The sequence below is a fragment of the Phyllostomus discolor genome, chromosome 8 (assembly GCF_004126475.2).
Source record: "Phyllostomus discolor isolate MPI-MPIP mPhyDis1 chromosome 8, mPhyDis1.pri.v3, whole genome shotgun sequence".
NCBI classification, from domain to species: domain Eukaryota; kingdom Metazoa; phylum Chordata; class Mammalia; order Chiroptera; family Phyllostomidae; genus Phyllostomus; species Phyllostomus discolor.
The window spans coordinates 49,234,691-49,254,982 of NC_040910.2; the positions used below are offsets into that span (position 1 = coordinate 49,234,691).

The following is a 20,292-nucleotide window of genomic DNA, read 5'->3' on the forward strand; positions in this document are numbered from 1 at the left end:
TGGCGATCCTTTGTTTCGCAGCCCATGCTCAATCCACTGAGCTACACCAGCCACAGCTGTTTTGCTTATCTTTTATCTTGTTGTTCCTTCTGTAAGATTTCTACAATTTTATTTTACATCTTTTATTCTGGGGTGGGGGCAAGGGAAGGAGATAGAGGAGAGAAACATCAACGTGTGGTTGCCTCTCACACGCCCTCTACCCACGACCAGGCATGTGCCCTGACTGGGAATCAAACCAGTGACCCTTTGGTTCACAGGCCAGCACTCAATCCACTGAGCCACACCAGCCAGGGCTGCAGTAGCATTCTTGTTTCATGAATACAATCTCTTTTCTCCAAGAACTGTTCTTTAAGTTCTCTTCCCCCCGTAGAGTCCATTTCCCAAAGTTGTTTTTTTTCTCTTTGGGTCTGTTCCCCACACTGGACACTTCCTCAGACCCCTGGGTCCTCCTGGTTGTCTGCTCACAGTGAGGAATATGGCTGAGACGAGCAGGTGGAAGACCAAGTGAGTGTGGGGGACACATGGACTCACAGCTAAGCTGGTGGCTGATGGGAACTCCGTGGTGCCACTGTCATTAGATCCTTCCTGGGCCAGTGGGAATCCCCAGAGTTCTTTAGTCTCACGTCTGGAAGGTTCTGAATTCCACGGGCAGGGCGAGGGATGGTAGCACTTTCCACTTAGCATTCGTACGTGTAGCTGCCTAACCCTGTTTGCTACCACACTCCCTGCCAGCCTGGCTTCCCTCCTGGCTGTGCAATGGTGTTGTGGGAGGGACACACGCACCTGAGAACTTTCCAACAGCTTCCACGCCAGTGGCCTCCCTGTCTCCCTGCTCCCTCAGCCTTGCCTCTTAGGACCTGGTGCATTCAGTGCCTCTGGAAGGTTCTACAGGTAAATCAGGCTGTTTCCTGGCCTTAGGGTTTAGCAGTCAATTGTGGTTCCTCCCTTAATTCCACCTTCTGGAACACACTGAAGCCTCTGTAGTTAGGGGTTTGAGAAGGATCAGAATTGGATGATGTGTTTAGTTTGGCCTCAACCCAAGTTTTAACCCTTGTTTTTAATACACTTTTCATATTTATCCACATAACAAAAGCATGAGATGCTGCCTGATTCATGAGTCATTGAATAAAGCCAATTAAAATCATTAAAATTTACTCAGTTGAATTTTGGCTTTTCAGCCACACATATGTTGTTACACACACACACGCCTGCACACACACACATACCGGAATCCCACTGCAGCCATGGTGACGGAAAAATGCTGGAGTCGGAGAAGGCCTCTCATCCTCTGTCCCCTGGGTCACCATGGCCTCGATAATGTGCCCACTGGTCCGTGTGCGTCCTTTATAGGAAAGCAGTCCCCACACACCTGTGGCAGTGGGCAGTAGCCACTGTGGCCAGCCCAGCACCACAGGCTCACGCACCCCTCTCTCCCTTGGCTTCCCTGTTTGTAAAATGCCGCCCCACAGTTATGCAGAGGAATGGCTCCCTTGCTCTGCTGTCAAACCTGAATGTCCACACGCAATCCAGGAACAATGGCTGAGGGGCCCTCTGCCACCGGCCTTAGGATGTAGTTTTGAGACAGAAGCTTTCAGGGGCCCGCTCAGGCACTGCAGTGAGGAGGTGAGCACAGTGGGGACTCCCAGGCCCACTTGCACCTGGATATACGGAGGCACGCACACAGGGGGCAACGACAGGGCCCTAGGAGTGTCTTCAGGTGGCTAGGAGCCTGCCAAGTGCTGGTGGAAGTAGAGGCCGAAGAGGCTGGACAGGAGCTGGCAGGCAGCAGTCCACCAGATGAGGAAGGCCAGGGTGCCACGGAGGAAGAGGGGTGTGAGCAGGCCACCCAGGGCCCCAGTGATCCGGGCCACTGCCTGCTGGGCCTCGTCCTCCTTTGGGCCCACTGAGCCATCTTGGGCTGCTGCCAGCACTGGGGATAGAGGGAGGGCTGGGCCCAGGCCCCAAGAGTAGCCACCTGTGAGAAGAGAGTAGAGGGAGAGAGAAGTGGAGGGAGGGATAGGTGGGGGGAGGGGAGTGGAATGAGGAGATGGAGGGGCAGGAGGATGAGAGGTGGAAGGAAGGAGAGGGAGGGGGGCTGAGGCCAGGGTGGCCTCAGGGACTCACACGCAGCCCACCCTCTCCCCACAAGGCCGCTTCCTCTCACCCAGCGTCTTGAGCAGAAGTGTGCAATTGAGGGTGAGGATGACTGGCGTTAGGTACTGCAGGCTCACCACTGTCAGGTAGCAGTAGACCCGTACCACCTGGTGGACAGGAAGCAGGTAGCAGGTGACCTTCTGGATGCCGGTGGGCCTCATGCATGGGAGGACTAGAAGGCCTGCCCCGCACCCCAGGTTCCCTCCTCTAGGCACCCGTACCCGCCGCTGGATCTCGCAGGCCTTGATGCAGCCAGCCTCCCGCCGCAGCTGCTCCACGCGGCCCTTGGCCAGGCACAGGTAGGCCTGCAGGTGGGGCCGGGTCACTGCCAGCCGCAGTAGGCACAGTGCCACCAACACCCAGAGGCGCAGTGAGTCAAAGGCTGAGTCCGACAGCCTGCACAGTAGAGGGGGCTAATGAGGCCCCCCTCTGCCCCAGGGCCTTTCCCCAGGATCCACAGTTTTCCCAAGGCTCCTCCCTGAGCCTCAGAGACTGGAGTACATAGATGGGCCCCCAGCTGTGCTCCCTCCTGGCCCCACCCACATACGCACAGGGAGACGGGTGCGCCCCCTATGGGTGCCTGGCGCAGGAAGTTCCGTGCAATGGGCTTGGTCCAGAGCCACAGGATGAACAGGGGTGACAGGAAGCTGGTGTGGAGGAGAAACCTGGGGCAAGGATACAGCGGGGTGAGGCCCAGCCACTTACCATCTCCTCATCCTCTCCCCTAGGCTCCCTAACCTCCCATCCACCCAGTTCCCCACTTAACTGCAGCACGGGCCTGTCTTCCGACATGGTCAGTGCATCTCGGTGGGTCTGGGCCAGCCGCAGGCCTGGGAAGGTGAGGAAGGCGCCCAGCATGGAGCCTAAGATCGCCAGCCCCACGTGGATGGCCAGCTTGACCAGAGGAAGCCTGGGAAGAAGAGATGGGTCAGGGAACCCCATAGCCTGGCTGCCCCTGCCCCTGCCCCCTCTCCCTTCCCAGGACTTACACCCAGTCCCAGCCCTGTGACTTCAGAAGTGGCTCCAAGTTCTGGGTCACACTGGCCAGGCCTGGCGAAGACAAGGAGAAGGGTGGGGTAGAATAGACCCCTGGGGCCTCAGAGCCTTCTCCAACCACCTCCAAGATGTCTCTTGCTTCTCAGGTAGGAATGTGCTGGTGGCAGCCAGGACCCATGCCCAGGGCTTTAGTGCTCTAGTGACCTGTGGCTCTTTTCAAAGAACAGGAGAAAGTGCCAGGCAGACCCTTGACTGGACTGGGGGACACCGGGAAAGGAGCACTGAACAGGAGCTCACAGGACCACACCAGGAATCGGGGGGCGTAATGGGCTCCCACGGGAGGAAACCGGAGTCCTGGGAGGGACCCTCAGTTCAGGCCCCCAGATTTTCCACGGAGTAAAAACAAGTAAACATGAACTCACAACCAAAATCACCAAACACACAAGGAAAAAAATCACCAGAAAGGAGGGTCAGCAAAAGAAAAGTGTCGACCCCAGAGAAATTCAGAAATGGTGTTATCAATTACATGTGAAATGACTGAGGGAAATAAAAGCTGACTGAGGGAATCACAGAACAGGTGGCACAAGACTACCTCAGATGATCAGGCAGATTTGCAGAGAGGCCAATTAAGTTCTTCCAAAGGGAAAATATAATTACTGGAATGATAGGTTATGAAACAGGAAATTAGAAACGGCCAAAGAAGAATTCATGCATTGGATCTGAAGCAGTTACTCAGATTCCAACTCAGAAAGGCAAGCAGGTGGGGAAGATGAAGGGAGATGGAGAGGTAAGGACAGAATAAAAACCCAGCAAAAATCAGGTCAGAGCCCCAAAAGGAGAGAGAGAGAGAGAATGAAGGGGGAGAGGGCCACTGCCAGAGAAGCGTTGAGAAGTCTGCAGGACGGATGCCGCACACAAAGGACAGCGAACCGCACAGACACAAAGGAATCCACACCTAGACATGCTGGTGAAACTGGAGAACACCAAACACAAAGAGCTTGCAAAGCAGCCAGGGAGTTAAGCCAAGATCACCTAGAAAGGAAGAACAATTAGACTGGCAGCCAACGTCACCAGTAACAACAGAAAAGGGACAGATATAAAGTAAAATAGATGGCAGAAACAAGGCCAAGTATGTCTAATCACAATAATCACAGGCAGATTAAATGTCGAAGTTAACAACATAGATGGTCAGACTTGACTGAAAAGACCCAGCTACGTGTTTTTTAGAGACATACCTCAACATGAGGTCACTGGAAGGTTGAAAGAAAAGAGATGTTACGAAGGCTAATAAATACTAATCAAAAGAAAACTGTAAAGGCTACAGAAATTGAGACCTCTCCTCCAGAGGGAGATTCAAACTCACTGCACACGGAGAGGCAGTGAACATGTGTTCTCCCAGAACACACGGGGCAGCCACAGACACTGATCCCATTCTAGGCCATAAGCCAAGTTTTAACAAATATGAAAGGACTTATTTCAAATAGACCGTCTTCTGTAACCACAGTGCAATTAAGCTAGAAATAAACAAGAATTTTTTTCAAGTTCCATGTTTGAAGTTTTTTTAAAAGGCTAAAACTCACAATGGAAACATAAAATACCCAGAACTGCATGATAATGGAAATACAAGTCAAAACTTTGCGGCAGACAGAATGGGAGTTAGAAAATATTTATAGCCTTAACTGCTGTAAACAGATAGAGGCTGAAAATTAGTGAATTAATTAGCCAACTAAGAAACTGAAACAAGGAGAGGAAGTCTGCCAGAGTACTGCTCTAAAATCCACAAGTCCCAGCCACATAAAAGGAGAAGGATTGGAAAAGAACCCACAATTCACTAAAACGCAATTGTTTCTCAAGATTGTATCCTAGAAAAAAGTCAGTGTGACCCCTATTCATAATATAAAAGTGAATGCCCAGGAGTTTTAAGGGCTTGATGAAACTTGAAATGTTCTGGAAGAAAATATACACCATCTTTGTGATCATTGAGAACGGAAGGAAAACTTCTGTTCGTCAAAAGACACCAGAAGTGATGGCAGCAACTACATTCAAAGGCTCAGCCAAAACAAATGTGGTGTATGTGCACAGAAAACAGTGCACGTGTGGTCAGATGAATCTAGGTCAAGAGCATGTGAGGTCATTAGAGCTTTCTATCAACTTCTCTGTTAGAGGAAAAAAAATTTTTAAAGATGTTATTTATTTATTTTTAGAGAGAGGGGAAAGGAAGGAGAAAGAGAAGGAGAGAAACATCAATGTGTGGTTGCCTCTCACGTGCTTCCTACTGGGGACCTGGCCTGTGGCCCAGGCACGTGCCTTGACTGGGAATTGAAATTGTGGACCTTCACAGGCCGGCACTCAATCCACTGAGCTGCACCAGCCAGGGCAAGAAAAAAATTATAAAGAAAAAAAGCACAAAGACAGTGAAAGTCTTTTCACTGTCCCAATTCTCACCATAAACTGAGAATTTAATTCCATGATATACTTTCTGTTTTTGCATTTAACCTAATTTTACTCGTGACTGCCTTGAGATGGGGGATATATCAGTCAGTATCAAGATACACATTTTTTTCACATTTTAACTTCTCTAAAATTGGGATACATATAATAATTAACAGCATGCAATTGTTTAATTAACAGTGTTTTTAATAATTTTTTGGCAGTTCATGAAATAATGGTGTCAAATTTGATAGGATGAAGTACGTGCCGCATATTTAACAAAGGATCAGTACCAAGAATATGTAAAGAAACCCTACAAATCAAAAAGAAAAACACAGACATGTAGCTCAGCAAAAGCGTCACAATGCTAGATTTGGCGGTGAGTTCTTAGATATGACACCAAAGGCATAGGCAACAAAAGAAAAAAATTTAAAACAGTGAACCTCATGAAAATTTTAAAATGTTGTGTATTAAAGGATACTATCAGTGGAGTGAAAGGTCAACGCACAGCCCTGACCGGTGTGGCTCAGTTGGTTGCGCATCCCCCCACAAACTGAAAGGTCGCTAGTTCAATTCCCGTTCAGGGCATGTGCCTGCGTTGCATGTACAGTCCCCAGTCAGGGTTCACATAAGAGAAAACCAGTCGACATTTCTCTCCCATCAATGTTTTTCTCCCTCTCTTTCTCCCTCCCTTCCCCTCTCTCTAAAAATAAGTAAAATCATTTTTTTAAAGGCAACCCTTTGAGAGAAAATATTTGCAAACCAGGTATTTGGTAAGGGATTAATATCCACAGCATATACAGAACTCCTAAAATTGATCGACAAAAAAAACAAACAATCCAATTCAAAAATGGGCAAAGGACTTGAACAGACAGACATCTTTCCAAAGAAGACATCCAAACAGCCATTAAGTATATGAGGTGCTTGACATCACTAATCATTAGGGAAAGGCATGTCAAAACCACAATGAGATACTGCCTCACACCCACTAGGTGGTTACTCTTTAAAAAAACAAAAAAATAATAAAAACAAAACCAAAAACAAAACAAAACAACAAGTGTCAGTGAGGAGGTGGTAGAGAAACTTGACACCCTTGTACATTGCTCGTGGGGATGTAAAATGCTGCAGCCACTGTGGAAAAAACACTATGGCAGTTCCTCAAAAATTAAACACAGGATTACCACATGGGCCAGCGATTCCACTTCTGGGCACATACCCAAGAGGATTAAAAGCAGAATCTCAGTCTAAAGAAGGTGGTCCAGCACCCAGTCTCATTTTCTTTTGGTGGGAGGATACATATGTACATGCATATCTGTTCTTACAGAATGCTTTGTAGTGATTTATAATGTTCTTCTGTTCCACACTTCTGTTTTCTTCTATCACAGTTCAAGTACATTCCCTCTGACAAATCCTTTTCATAAAATATGTATGTATTTTATATTTGCAAAAAATTTTTAAAAGGACATCTACATATGTTGATTTCATGTCATCCTCAAAGTTATCATTTGTCTATTTTTTAATGTTTTCTAATACTGACTTCCGGTCAAGATGGTGGCATGGGTAAACATTGCTTGCCTCCTCGCACAACCACTTACACATCAAAATTACAACTAAAGTATAGATCAGTCATCACCCAGAAATGTCAGAAATCGAGTTGCATGGAAGTCTGACAACTATGGAATTAAAGAAAACACATCCAGTCCTGGCTAGTATAGCTCAGTGGGTTGAGCGCAGCCTGTGAACCAAAAGGTCGCTGGTTTGATTCCCAGTCAGGGCACATGCCTGGTTTGCGGACCAGGTCCCCAGTGGGGGGCGTGCAAGAGGCAACCACACAGTGATGTTTCTCTCCTGTCCTTTCTCCTTCCCTTCCCCTCTCTCTAAAAATAAATAAAATCTTTAAAATCCAGACTGGTAGGAGGCAGGGTGGGCAGGGGGCACAGAGGAGAAACGGGTTGGTCCCTCACCCACGTGTGGTCATGTGGTGGTGGACAGAGATTCGGGAGGGATACCCCAGCCTCATACCAGGCCTCCCAGCCAAAGTTTTCAGTGCCAGGAAGATAAGCCCCCACAACTTCTAGCTGCAAAAACTAGTGGGAATTGAGTCAGTAGAAGAAACTTCTAGAGTCCCAAGCAGTTCCTCTTAAAGAACCCACACATGGACTTAATCATACTCACTCCCTCTGAGCTCCAGCACTGGGGTAGCAGCTTGAAAGGGACCAGTGGCATACAGGGAGAAAGTAAAGTGTCTGGCATCAAGGTGAGAGCTGGGGGACAGCCTTCTCCCAGACAGAAAGGCAGGCCATTGTTCCTTTTTCACCCCTCCACCCACAGAGCCACGAGACTCCATCAACCTGGTTCACACTGTTTGCCCTGTCCTGGAGATCCCCAGATATTCTGTCCCATCAACTTACAGGCCCACCCCAGTGACTTTTCCATATGAATGGCTGGTCTTGGCTCATGCTGCACAACTTCCTAAATCCTCTCAAACAAGCAGTGGGTGGTGTCAGTGAGCCCCCAACCCCCGTATCTCTTGCTAAGGGGCCACAGGCCTGGCACTAGCAGCAGCCAGCCTAGATTCACAGCTTGGCTTCTCCTGGGAACCTCCAATCCAGCACAAGAAGCAGCCATCTCAGATTGCTTTATAGCTCAGGCAGGGTGGTGACAGGCAAAACACAAGTGGGGACTGACCTTGGCCTGTACCGCTTGAGAAACTCCAGAGCTTGTGCACCCAGTGGATAACTACAGACAATGTTGGAGCACCACCACCCTGCCCCTGCACAGCTGATCCTCCACTGAGGGCAGAGGGTGGTAGTCAGTGGTCACAGCCAATACTTGCAGCTGATGGGCCTGGGTAAATCCCTCCCATTGATCTGCTAACAGTAATCAAGGCTCAACCACAAGACAGTGTACTCAGCCCACACAAAATGTGCACCTCAATTACCCAGCTTGGGTGAAAGGGGCAGCTGTGCCACTGGACACTACAGGACACCTACTATATTAAGCTATGCTATCAAGACAAGAAGTCAAAGCAGCTCTAGCTAATACATAGAAACAAACACAGGAAGGCTGCCAGAAAGAGGAGACAAAGAAAAGTGGCCCAAATGCAAGGACAGATCAAAACTCCAGAAAAAGAACTAAACAAAATGGAGATAAGCAATTTATCAGAGGCAGAGTTAAAAACACTGGTTATAAGAATGCTCAAGGAACTTAGTGAGGATCCCAACAGCATAAAAAAGATCCAGTCACAAACGAAGGGCACACTAATTAAAATAAAGAACATTTACAGGGAAACAACAGTAGAGTGGATGAAGCCAAAAATCAAATCAATGGTTTGGAACATAAGGAACCAAAAACCAACCAATCAGAATTAAGAAGAAAAAGAATCCAAAAAAAAAACCCAAGTATAATGTAAGCAACCTCTGTGACAACTTCAAGCATTCCAACGTTCTCATCATAGGGGTGCCAGAAGGAGAAGAGAGAGATCAAGAAATTGGAATATATTTTTAAAAAATAGTGAAAGAAAACTTCCCTAATTTGGTGAAGGAAATAGGCATGCAAGTCCAGGAAGCACAGAGAGTTCCAAACAAGATGAATGCAAAGAGGCCCACTCCAAGACACATCATAATTAAAATGCCAAAGGTTAAAGATAAAGGGAGAATCTTAAAAGCAGCAAGAGAAAAACATTTCGTTACTTACAGGGGAGTTCCCATAAGACTATCAGCTGATTTCTCTTAAGAAACTGCCTGCTGGAAGGAATTGGTAAGAAATATTCCAAGTCATGAAAAGCACGGACCTACAGCCAAGATTGCTCTATCTGGCAAAGATATCATTTAGAAACGAAGGGCAGATAAAGAGCTTCCCAGACCAGGAAAAACTAAAGGAGTTTATCATCACCAAATCATTACTATATGAAATATTAAAGGGATTTAAGAAAAAGATAAAAACTATGAACAATTAAATGGCAACAAATACAAATGTATCAACAAGTGAATCTAAAAAACAAACTGAGCAAACAAGAACAGAGACAGAATCATGGATACGGACAGAGTTTTGATGGTTGCCAGATGGGAGGGGGGTGTGGGGGAATGGGTGAAGAGGTGAGGGGATTTATAAGTACAAATAGGTACAGCATAGCCATGGGGATGTAAAGTACAACATAGGAAATGGAGAAGCCAAAAAAACCTATGCATGAACCATAGACATGAACACAGTGGTGGGGGGATTGCCTGAGAGAGTGGGGTGGCAAAGGGGGAAAAACTGGGACAACTGTAATAGCACAATCGATAAAATGTAATTTAAAAAATAAAAATACTAAAAAATAAAATCATGGAAATAACATATAAGAGATGCAGAGGGGTCCCCCCAAATCCATCTGACTGAAAGAATACTGTTTATCATAAGTATTTTTTATCTTATTTTATTTTTTAAAGATTTTATTTACTTATTTCCAGAGAGAGGAGGAGAGAGGGAGAGAGGGAGCGAGGGAGACAAAGACCGATGTGTGAGAGAAACTCTCACTGGTTGCCTCTTGCTTGCCCCCAAGTGGGGACCAGCCCACAACCTGGGCATGTGCCTTATTTTGGTTCACAGGCTAGTACTCAATCTATGGAGCCACACAAGCTAGGGCTCTTTTTTTTTTTTTTTTAATCCTTACCCAAGAATATGTTGATTGATTTTAGGGAGGAAGGGAAAGAGAAAAAGAGGGAGGGGGAGGGAGAAGAGACACACACACATACATTGATCAGTGATATAAGGGAGAAATATCCATCAGTTGCCTCCCGTATGTGCCCCAACTGGGGACCAAACCCGCAACGTAGCCACATGCTCTGGCTGGTAATCAAAGCTGCAACCTTTTGGTGTGTGGGATGACACTTCAACCCAGGGCTAAATAGTCTTGTTTGAATTCATTGGCACTGTCACTTTTTAAAAATGTTTGTTGAATTTTTCGCTAGTTTTGAGGCAAAACAAATGTTGCTGTTGTTTAAGACAAAAAAAAAAAAAGCAGTGCCTCAAAACGATATGTGTACAGACATATTCATAGCAACATTTTTCAAAAGAGCCAAACCATGAAAGCAATGTAAGTGTCCATTGGTTGGTAAATAGATAAGCAAAATGTGGTCCATTCATACAATGAAATACTATGCACCATTAAAAAGGGCATTCTAACACCAGCTACATGGATGAACCTTGAGAATACTGTGCTCAATGAAATAAGCCAGTCACAAAAGGACACATTCTGTATGATTCCACTTTTGGAAGTCCAAGAGTAGTCAGACTCACACAGAAAGTGGAATGGTGGGCAACAGAGGCTAGGGGGTGGGGGATGGAGTTAGTATTTAATGGGGACAGAGTTTCAGTTTTGCAAAACTAGAAATTTCTATGAATGGTGGGGACAGTCACACAACATTGTGAATGGACTGAACACCACTGAACCGTACACTTAAAAATGGTTTACAAAATGGTTAAAATGGTAAATGTTAATAATATTATGTATATTTTACCACAAAAGAAATTTTTAAAAACACAAACAACCTGAAAGAAAAATGGGCAACAACATGAACAGGCTTTTGACAAAAGAGGAAAGAAAATTGTGAATAAACAGGAAACGAGAGGAAAAAAACAAAGAGGAAAAGAGGCTCAACACCCCCGCCCCTGACAGGTCACTAGAAAAATGCACATCAGGACTCAGAAGGCTTCATTCTACATCGCTAGACCAGTACCATAGGTTTTTTTAAAAGATTTTATTTATTTGCTTATGTTTGTTCATTTATAGGGAGGGAGAAAGACAGGGAAGGAGACATGGATTGGTTGCCTCTCGCATAGGCCCTAACCAGGGACCAGGCCCACAGTGCAGGCATGTGCCCTGACTGGGAATCGAACCAGCTGGGACTCAGTGGGCAGCCTGAACCCTGCGTCCATGCTCTGGACCCCAGGCTACATGGCTGGTGGATGTGCTGGAAACTGCTCTGATAATGCTGAGGCACCATCTCATAAAGGTAAACATGTCCCCACAGTCCCCAAGTCTGTACCCAAAAGAAATGCCTGCCGTGAATATGTGGAACTATGTACAAGAATGTTCCCTGTAACAACTGGAAAAAGCTAAACTCTGGAAACCACCTAGATGTCCATCGACAGGAGAAAGGGCCAGCAGAGAGGAGCGGAGTCTGACCACATCATCCATGGTGATGAGGGACGAGCCAAAGGCACCCAGACCCACGCAGCCTAGTTTGGAAACAGTCTGAGAGAGACAGCAAAGCCCGGCTGGAAGACAACACATTGTAAAACTGCACGATAAATTCTTCAGGGACAGGAACACATGTGATGAAACTGTTTGTTTGTTTTTTAAGGCAAAGGAAGGATGAACACAAAGCTGGGAGACTGGCTGAGGCAGGGAACAGGGCGAAGGCGGCAGGATCGAGGAACACCAGAGCCACACATGAGCGGCGGGAATGGGCCAGTTCTTACTTGGAAGATTAGTTCATGGGTGTTTACGCTACTATTTTGCTTTGTAATTTACATGTGTTCTTTTATGTACATCAAACGTTATATAATTTTAAAACTAGAAGAGCGGGGATAATTGGAAAAGATGAAGCTCAAGTAATCAACAGGGCCATGTAAGGCACAGTGAGGATTTTGGTCCTTTTCCAAGGACCATTCGAGTCTGGTGTCAGGCAGAGAAGTGACATGATCCAAATTATGTTTTTAAAAGACCGATCAAGTAATAAAAAAAGTGAAAAGAAAAATGAGAAACTAAGAAAAAATATTTGCAACTCCTATCACACACAAAGGCCAATTTCCTTAATATAGAAAGAGAGAGCTCCTACAAATCAATAAAAGGCTCACAACCCATTAAAAACTGGGCAAAAGAACAGACCTTTTCTGGAAGTGAAAGAGGAGTAGCTCTTCAGCATATAAAAAGATTCTCAGCCTCACTTACATTTTCACCCCTTAGATTACCCAAGACGAAACAGTCTGAGGAAACACACTGGGTGGGGGCGGGATGTGGGGAAACAGGCTGGATGGTGCATCTTTCCTGAAGGTCAACTTGCAACATTATCAAAATTACAAACACACTCTGTTGCACAGGGCCACAGGCACAAAGCTATTCCCAACATCCAAAACCATGTTCTGCAACAACATGGTTTTGTGCAAAAACACTTAATGGCAAAAGACTTAGATGTCTATACTCAGGAGCCTGGGTAAATATTAATAGAGCATCCTTAAGATGAAATACCAGCTGGTTCATCTCTCCACACCATGCCCCTCTTCTTTCTTGGAGACCGAATAAAATCTCTTTCTTCTCTTTGTGAATTCTTTCACAGCCTGCATCACCAATGGCCCTAACATTTTGGTGGCCCATATGGAGACAATCTCTATTTCTCCCACTCCTCCGGCCAGCTGAGACCTGTGGGCAGCTGAGGCCAGGGGAGCAGTGGGCAACAGAAGCTCTTCCCCGGCTCACTCTCTAACCCTGTCTCCGCGAGGTTTGGAGAAAGCATCCAAATCCTTCTCCATCTCTCTGGTCTCTACAGACAGCCTCCTCCTCACCCAGCTTCCTTCTCACTGTGGGCAATACTCAGCTGATCCCGCCCCAGGTCTCCCCATTGGGATGTCTACTTAAGAACTTAAAGGCTTCACCTGGCTGGTGTAGCTCAGTGGATTGAGCGCAGGCTGCGAACCAAAGTGTCGCAGGTTCGATTCCCAGTCAGGGCACATGCCTGGGTTGCAGGCCACGGCCCCCAGCAACTGCACATTGATGTTTCTCTCTCTCTTTCTCCCTCCCTTCCCTCTCTAAAAATAAATAAAAACTTAAAAAAAAAAAAGAACTTAAAGGCTGCCCTGGCTGGTAGCTCAGTGGGTTGAGCATGGGCTGTAAAACAAAGGGTCACTGGTTCGATTCTTGGTCGGGGCACATGCCTGGGTTGCAGGCCAGGTCCCCAGTAGGGGGTGCATGAGAAGCAACTACACATTGATGTTTCTCTCCTTCTCTTTCTCCCACCCTTCCTCTCTCTCTAAAAATAAATAAATAAAATCTTTAAAAAGAAAAGAAAAGAAAGGCTCTGGGATTAACCGACCTCGAGCCCAAGTGCTTGACTCTCTACTGCGACACGACCTGGCCTCAATACAAACTGGGAGACCAGGAAGTCTGGCCTGTGAATGGATCTCTTAACTATAATACTACCTTCCGACTTGACCTTCACTGTCACCTTCTCGGTCCCCTCCTTAGTTTAGTTCTCAAAAGGAAGAGATAAGGTTTTAACCTTCACGGGGATTCCAGCCCCTTTTCCCCTAAATATACCTTTTCATTATAAGAAAGGAAAACATTTTAAAAAGATGAAATACCATGTGCCTGTCCCAAGAAACAGTACCGTATGTACATGGTGGGACAACCTCCAATATTTATTGCTTTTAAGGGAAAAAGAAAAGATGTAGAGACTCCTACACTACTTTTTTTATAAGGAAAAGTGGCACCTAGGTGTCCCCCAGGGAGGAGAACCAGTGTGGAAGGGTAATTTTCACTCTATAGCCTTTTGTATTTTATGAATTGTGTACCATTTACCTATTTCCTCCCATAAATTAAACAAAAATAGGTAAATGTTCACTGTGGCTGCTGGGTGGAGGGCAGACTGCGGGGGAACAGGAGGGCCGTGTGAACAGCTACAGCCGCTGGCGTCCGTTGGAGAGTGAGGCTGGATGTCCTCTCATCCCAAAGCCCGAGGGGGTGCCGGGGTGGGGGGCGGGGAGGGGACTGAGGGTAGAAACCCACAGAGACTGTCAGGCCCCAGGAGCCACGTCTTTTACTTACAGTGTGCAGGTAAAACAAACCACTTACACCCCCCACTCACCAGCTTACGGGAAGGAGCGGGGGGTGGCAGGTGTCCACACCACACCCCTAATGCACATACCTGGCTCCAGGCCCAGCTCGAGGGTCTCCTCTGGCACCACCTGCACCAGCATGGCCAGGAGCAGGAAGAGGAAGGCGAAGGTGAGGCAGACGGAGCGCTCGCCACCCCCCTCAGTGCCGAAGTACAGCCGGGTCACTGTCAGGAACACCTTGCTGGGGGCAGAGTTAAGGAGGCCCCACCTGCGATGCCCCTGCCCATTCCACCACCCCGAGCCAGTGAGACCCCAAATCCAGAGCACAAACACCATGTTTAGGTTTGGGGTTCTGGGGAGCAGGGGAGTGACCAAAGAGAAGAGTGAGCCGATCAACAAGCCCAGGACATAACTCGAGAATGCTGCTCACACCTGTGACCGCAGCATGGGGCCATGCACGTGGCAGGTCCCCTGGGCCAGGTCTCCGGCTTGGCTTACCACTCTGTGCATGGCCAGTTAGAAACCACCAAAAGGTCAGTCTCTTCAGGAGGCCCGCCTGGCTACCTGGCTACCTTCACGGCCTGTTTCTCTGAGAAGCTGGCAGACACAAGGGCTGTGTCCCCAACGTGCCCCGAAGAGACCCCAGTGCTTTCAGGGACGTGTGGACCCCAGGATGGGCTTCCCTTCTTCCCAGGCCCACTCCATGAGGACATTTTCTCCTACTTGGGTCCCCAAAGTCACGGGTTCACCTCTGCTCTCTGTGCAGCTTAACAGAAAAATTGCCCTGGCCGTGTAGCGCAATAGGCAAGAGCATCGTCTGGACAGGCCAAGGCTGAAGGTTCGATCTCTGGTCAGGGTGCATACAAGAATCAACCAACGAATGCATAAATAAGCAGAACAACAAATTGATGTTTCTATCTCTCTTCCTCTTTCTAAAAATCAATAAATAAAACATTTTTTTAATTGCATGAAGTAAAAAAATTTAAAAATTGTAGCAGGAGCGTCTCCTTCCCAGCCCTACGTCTGTGTGGGCCTGGAGACTTGCTTTCACTGTGAGGATGGACAGGGACGTGGCGGGCCAGCTGGGGCAAGGCCTCTGGAGGCCCGCGGCACCCCGTCCTCCTTGCTGCCAAACTGCAGTGTGGAAGCCTGGCCCAGCCTGCTAGAAGGGGCACTACAGGGAGCACAGACCAGGCATCCAGCTGAGCCTGGTCCAGGAAAGCAACTGAAATAGTGACTGCTTTACCCCACTGAGTTTGGGGGAGGCTTGTGTCACAGTAGCCCACAACCAATGACTAATTTCAGGGAGACAGGGAGCCTAGTCAGGTTCGAACGTGCCCCCACCTGCCCCACCTGGAGCTGGAAGGATACAGAGAGAATGCGATGGTAAGTAGACACCAAAACACAGCAATGTTGGTCTCCCTGGCTGGGCCCAAAACATAGTAGTAGGCCTCTGTGAAGAGGTACACGCCACCTGAGTACACGGCGAAGTCCACGAACCACTGGTATTCCAGGAAGAAGTGCAGGACTGTGGGACACATTGCTCAGTTGAAGCCGCCTGCCCAGGGCCTCCCCCAAACCCCCGAGGTCCCAGGGTCTCCCCCTACCCACTCACCCTGCCAGGGTGTGGGCAATGTGAGGGGAGCTGGGGACCCACTGGGCTGTTACCTAGGGCATCCATGGCTGTGAGGGGGCAGGTCTCAAGCTGGAAAGGGGTATCTCGGGGGACGTACAAAGTCTTCTCTTCACTATAGCCATTGGCCCACCTGCAGGTTGGGGGAGTCAGAGCAGCATCCTCCACTCTCTCCTCCCCAGTCCAGTGCACCTCTCCCTACCCCAGCTTGGGAGGTGCCGAGTGCCACCCACAGAGCACAGGAGCTGGCTTGGGAGGTACCTTCTCCCCTAGTTTGGATTTCCTCTAAACACCCGAGTGTGGGTACCACCCACCCATGGGGCCTTCCCACAGCAAACTTCTAAGCATTCAATGCCTACTAAAGGCAGCCTATGCATGACAATAAAAGTCATTCAGCCTACAGTGTCCCGGATTCTCCTCTGTGCCCACAGCAGTGCCTGCAGTGGGCAACCTCCCCTAAGGCAGGGGGCTCACTCACCGCTCCCTCCTGCCTCTGGGCCTCTGCTTCCCCGCCAGGGCCCGAAGCTCTTCCTCTGAAGGGTGCTTGTATCTGAAGAGACTGAGGACAAAGACAGGCAGGGGGGATGTCAAAGTGGCGAACCCCGGAACCCAGGACTGGAGCCAGAGGGAGGGCTGCACCCTAGCACACCTGGCAACAGGTGGAGCAGGGACTGTGGAAGGCCAGGGCAAGGCACAGGAGGTGGGCTGGGGCAGTGCAGCAGGGGTCATGGACACCCCCGTGTCTGCTGGCTAATTCTCCCAGCACGACAGGTGTGCACGCTGTCCTAAGGAGCAAGTGTGCAGTTTCCACCAAACCCCAGACCCGAACAGGGACAGAAAGTAGTTCTGGAAACATCTACATCTAACAATGAGAGTGGAGTGAAAGAGGGGTGAAGTGGGGGAACCAGCTGCTCTTCCGAGGGTGGAGGTGGTCTCCTGTGTGTGCACCTGTCAGAACCAATCCGCTGTGCACTTTCCCAATATGCAGTTTGCTGTATTTAACTCATCTCAGTAAAGCTGTTTTTAAAAAACTACCAGCCCTGACTGGTGTGGCTCAGAGGATTGAGGGCCAGCCCGCTAACAAAAAGGTTGTCAGTTCCATTCCCAGTCAGGACACACGTATGGGTAGTGGGTGGGATACTTGGTTGGGGGCATGTGAGAGGCAACTGATTGATTTTTCTCTAACACATTGATGTTTCTCTCCCTCTCCTTCTCCCTCCCCTCCTCTCTCTCTAAAGGTAAATAAATACAATCTTAAAAAAAGAGAAAAAAACTACCATCAAGGCCCAAGGCAGGGCGGAGGAGAACCAGAGAAGACTGGGCCCCTCCCACTTCTGGGAGGGGCTGTTGCTCACCTGCCATTGCAGAGCAGCCAGCGTGCAAAGGAGCAGTGCGGGGCCAGCCTGTGCATAAGAGTGGCAGTGAGCAGGGTCACCACCAGCTGCACTCCAAGGACAGCCTGGGGGAGGGGACATGACAGGTAGAGCTGGCCAGAGAGTAACAAGATCATTCCCTCCAAGATCACTCCTTCTTAACCCAGCTATTTATAGAGATGCAGAGCCAGGTGGGGGAGGGTGGCTTCCCTGGCTCCAGATGCATCTTGGGGGAAGAGGACTGGGGTGAGGTCAGACCCAATCCTGGGAGCCTCTGCTGAGCACAGAACCCCATACCTGGCTGGGGGGATGGAGAGCATGTGTTGGGGCAGAGACAGGCTCAGACAGGTTTGCTTCCAGTCCCCACCATGAATTTCAGGTATTAACCTCCGCAGCCTGGTTTTCGTCAGCTGAAAACAAAGTGCTTCCCACTGTGACTGCCTGCTGGGCCTACGATGACCCCGGTGCACCCAGTGAAAACGGCTCCTCTCCCATCATGGTCCCAGTCTTGGCACCAATTGTTTCAGGCAAGCTTCTGTCTCCAACCTTCACCCTGCTGGCTGGGTCACCCACTTCTCCTCTTGCACCTCCCCTTGTCATCAACCTCCTCGGCCGGCTGCTACCTGTTCTGGGACAGACTCAACCCTTTGAGCGGGGTGACTGTTTTTTCACTGGGAATTTTCTCACCAAGTTCTATACACCAACCTTTTTAACAAAAATCCATAACACATTTCACGCGCTTATTTTAAAACGCTTTAGGAGAAATGTTTTTTGATAATCAGTCTGAAGCTATTTGAATGTAGAAAATACTGATCTGCTATCAGTAATTATGTAATTATGTAAAACGTGCTCAGGAGAGTTATCTACTAGTATTATGACATTATAATTAACAACTAAAATGAGATGGATTAATATTAATTATTTAAATTACCCTTAATCAGGCAAAACTAAGCTAACTTGAAAAGGAAAAGCTCCAGTGGGATAAATATCAGGCCTAGCACTGTAAATCGAAGTAACGGCTGGGAAATGCATCATTAAAATAACCAACTCACTGGACATTTTCTCTATGCCTGTGACTTGTACACTGAGACCATAAGTAGTTTTTCAGTAATGAGGGTGGGGTGCCATCTTTCTGATCTCTACATCTCACTGATCTAGTCTCATTGCTCACCCTCCCCCCACCAAGTACAAACTGGCCAGCGGGCACTAATGACCACGGCATTGTCAAGGTCTGTGGGCACTCCCAAGCCCTGAGGGCCAGGCTTCCCACCCACACTTCTCCCCCAGGACCCCTTCTCCTCTCCTCTGGGGACCCCCAGTGCCTCCCACCAACGTTCTCCAAACTTCGCAGCCTCTGAGCGCCCTCGCCTCCTTTTCTCCTCCCTCTGTGGGCCTCTCTCCCATAACCCCACTCTGCCTGGATGTTAACCGCTGACCTGGCCCAGTAAGACCTCAAGACAGCCGCACCCCCAGCCTGGACCTCTCTGCCAAAACTGCAGACCCCTGCTTCCCCAGGCATTTTGGGGGGGAGGGGGCAGCACCCACGCCTCACTCCAAGAACACAGCATGTGGCTCCTCCAGGGCTCCCCACAGCTTCTCAGTCTCACAGTCAATGTGCAGTTCTGCTCCACAGCTTGCAAGGCTTGGCAGGCCCAGCTTCAGATCACTCCACCACAATGCCTGGCCCCACCCCACAGCTCCCAGGGAGGGGGCCCATAGTAGGAACTGTGGTCCCAGTACCCATAACAGGAAGAGAGGACCAGAGGGAAGCTAAGAAGGATAGAAGGAAGGCATGAGTCCTCCACCTAAGCACCCCCCAGGTCTGTCCAGGGATGTTTCTCACATCCCGCCACCAGCAGCATCCTGGGATCCACACTCTGCAGATCTCCAAAGATCTTCTGGAGCCTGCCACTCCCTCCCCCGTTCAGGGCATTTCTCTGGATCTTTCCTCCATTCTGGTCCAGAGAGCCATGTCCCTCACCGCCCATAGCATCTCCACCCATCCCAGAATGACTCCCACTTTCAAGAACACCCCCTTCATCAGTGCTTTCACTTCAGGCCCACCTCCAACGCTCCTCCTCGGAAACCCTTGCCCCCTCGCCTCTAGTAGGGTCAGGCCTCCTTCTGAGGGGATCCCCACCCTCGCTAGGCACCAGCTTGGCATAAATTTTAACAACAAACTCAAAGATTGGACCTAGAGCCGTGTGAGACCTGAGTGCTCCAACTGTGCTGTCTCCAAACTGAGATTCTTGCCGCCCTCAGGTCACCCAGATCCCGTCAGCCTGGCCCCCTCCTTTCAGGGCCCTCAGGCCCTTCTGCACATACCAGTACCCTCAGGGACTCGCCGGCGCTCCCGCAGGACCCTGTCCCTAGATTGAGTCCCAGAAGGACCCCAGACCTCCCTTGTGGGGTCGCGAACGAGCTCAGGTCCCTAGTACTCTCAGGGGATCTCAGGATCCTAGAGAGTAGGACCCTCAGAATGTTCAGGGGATTCCAGTCCTCTCGGCAAGACCCTCCAACCCCTCATAAGTCCCGCAGCGAGATTCTGACCCCAGAGAGAGACACACGTCACTCTGCGCGAGCCTCCAATCCCTACAAAAGAAACCCCCTCCCTTTGAGTCTCAGGACACCCCTTTACCATGTCGCGGGCTGGAGCGCGGTTCGAGGACCCACGGGTCCAGGCTCTGGGCATTTTCTGGGAACTCGACCAATCGGAGCCTGACTCTGGTATGACAAGCAGCCCTTGCGACCAATCACTAGGCCTGTGTGCGGAGCATACACAGTGGAACCGGGTTCGTTCCCGTTGCATGCCGGAAGTCGTAGTTCAAAGACTCCAGAGGCGCTCACGCCACGGTTGAATCGGGACTGTATCAGGGACACCTGTGTGAC

The 20,292-nt window shown here is 49.0% G+C and overlaps 1 protein-coding gene across 2 annotated transcripts; it reads right to left on the minus strand.

Annotated features, from left to right (window-relative positions):
- Nucleotides 1-385: 385 nt before the first annotated feature.
- Nucleotides 386-20,136, minus strand: TMEM161A (transmembrane protein 161A). Of its 2 annotated transcripts, none has more exons than XM_028520002.2 (12): nucleotides 20,042-20,136; nucleotides 17,386-17,489; nucleotides 16,509-16,589; nucleotides 16,066-16,163; nucleotides 15,769-15,925; nucleotides 14,487-14,638; nucleotides 3,144-3,204; nucleotides 2,921-3,064; nucleotides 2,706-2,819; nucleotides 2,376-2,550; nucleotides 2,165-2,261; nucleotides 386-1,975 (listed from the first exon to the last, which is right to left on the minus strand). In XM_028520002.2, the coding sequence occupies exons 1-12, from the start codon at nucleotides 20,093-20,095 to the stop codon at nucleotides 1,722-1,724; spliced, it is 1,491 nt and encodes a 496-aa protein (XP_028375803.1). In that variant the 5' UTR covers nucleotides 20,096-20,136; the 3' UTR covers nucleotides 386-1,721. The 2 variants fall into 2 exon arrangements, with proteins under 2 accessions (XP_028375803.1, XP_035888520.1); XM_036032627.1 differs by lacking the exon at nucleotides 20,042-20,136 and adding an exon at nucleotides 18,949-19,511.
- Between the last annotated feature and the right edge of the window lie 156 nt (nucleotides 20,137-20,292).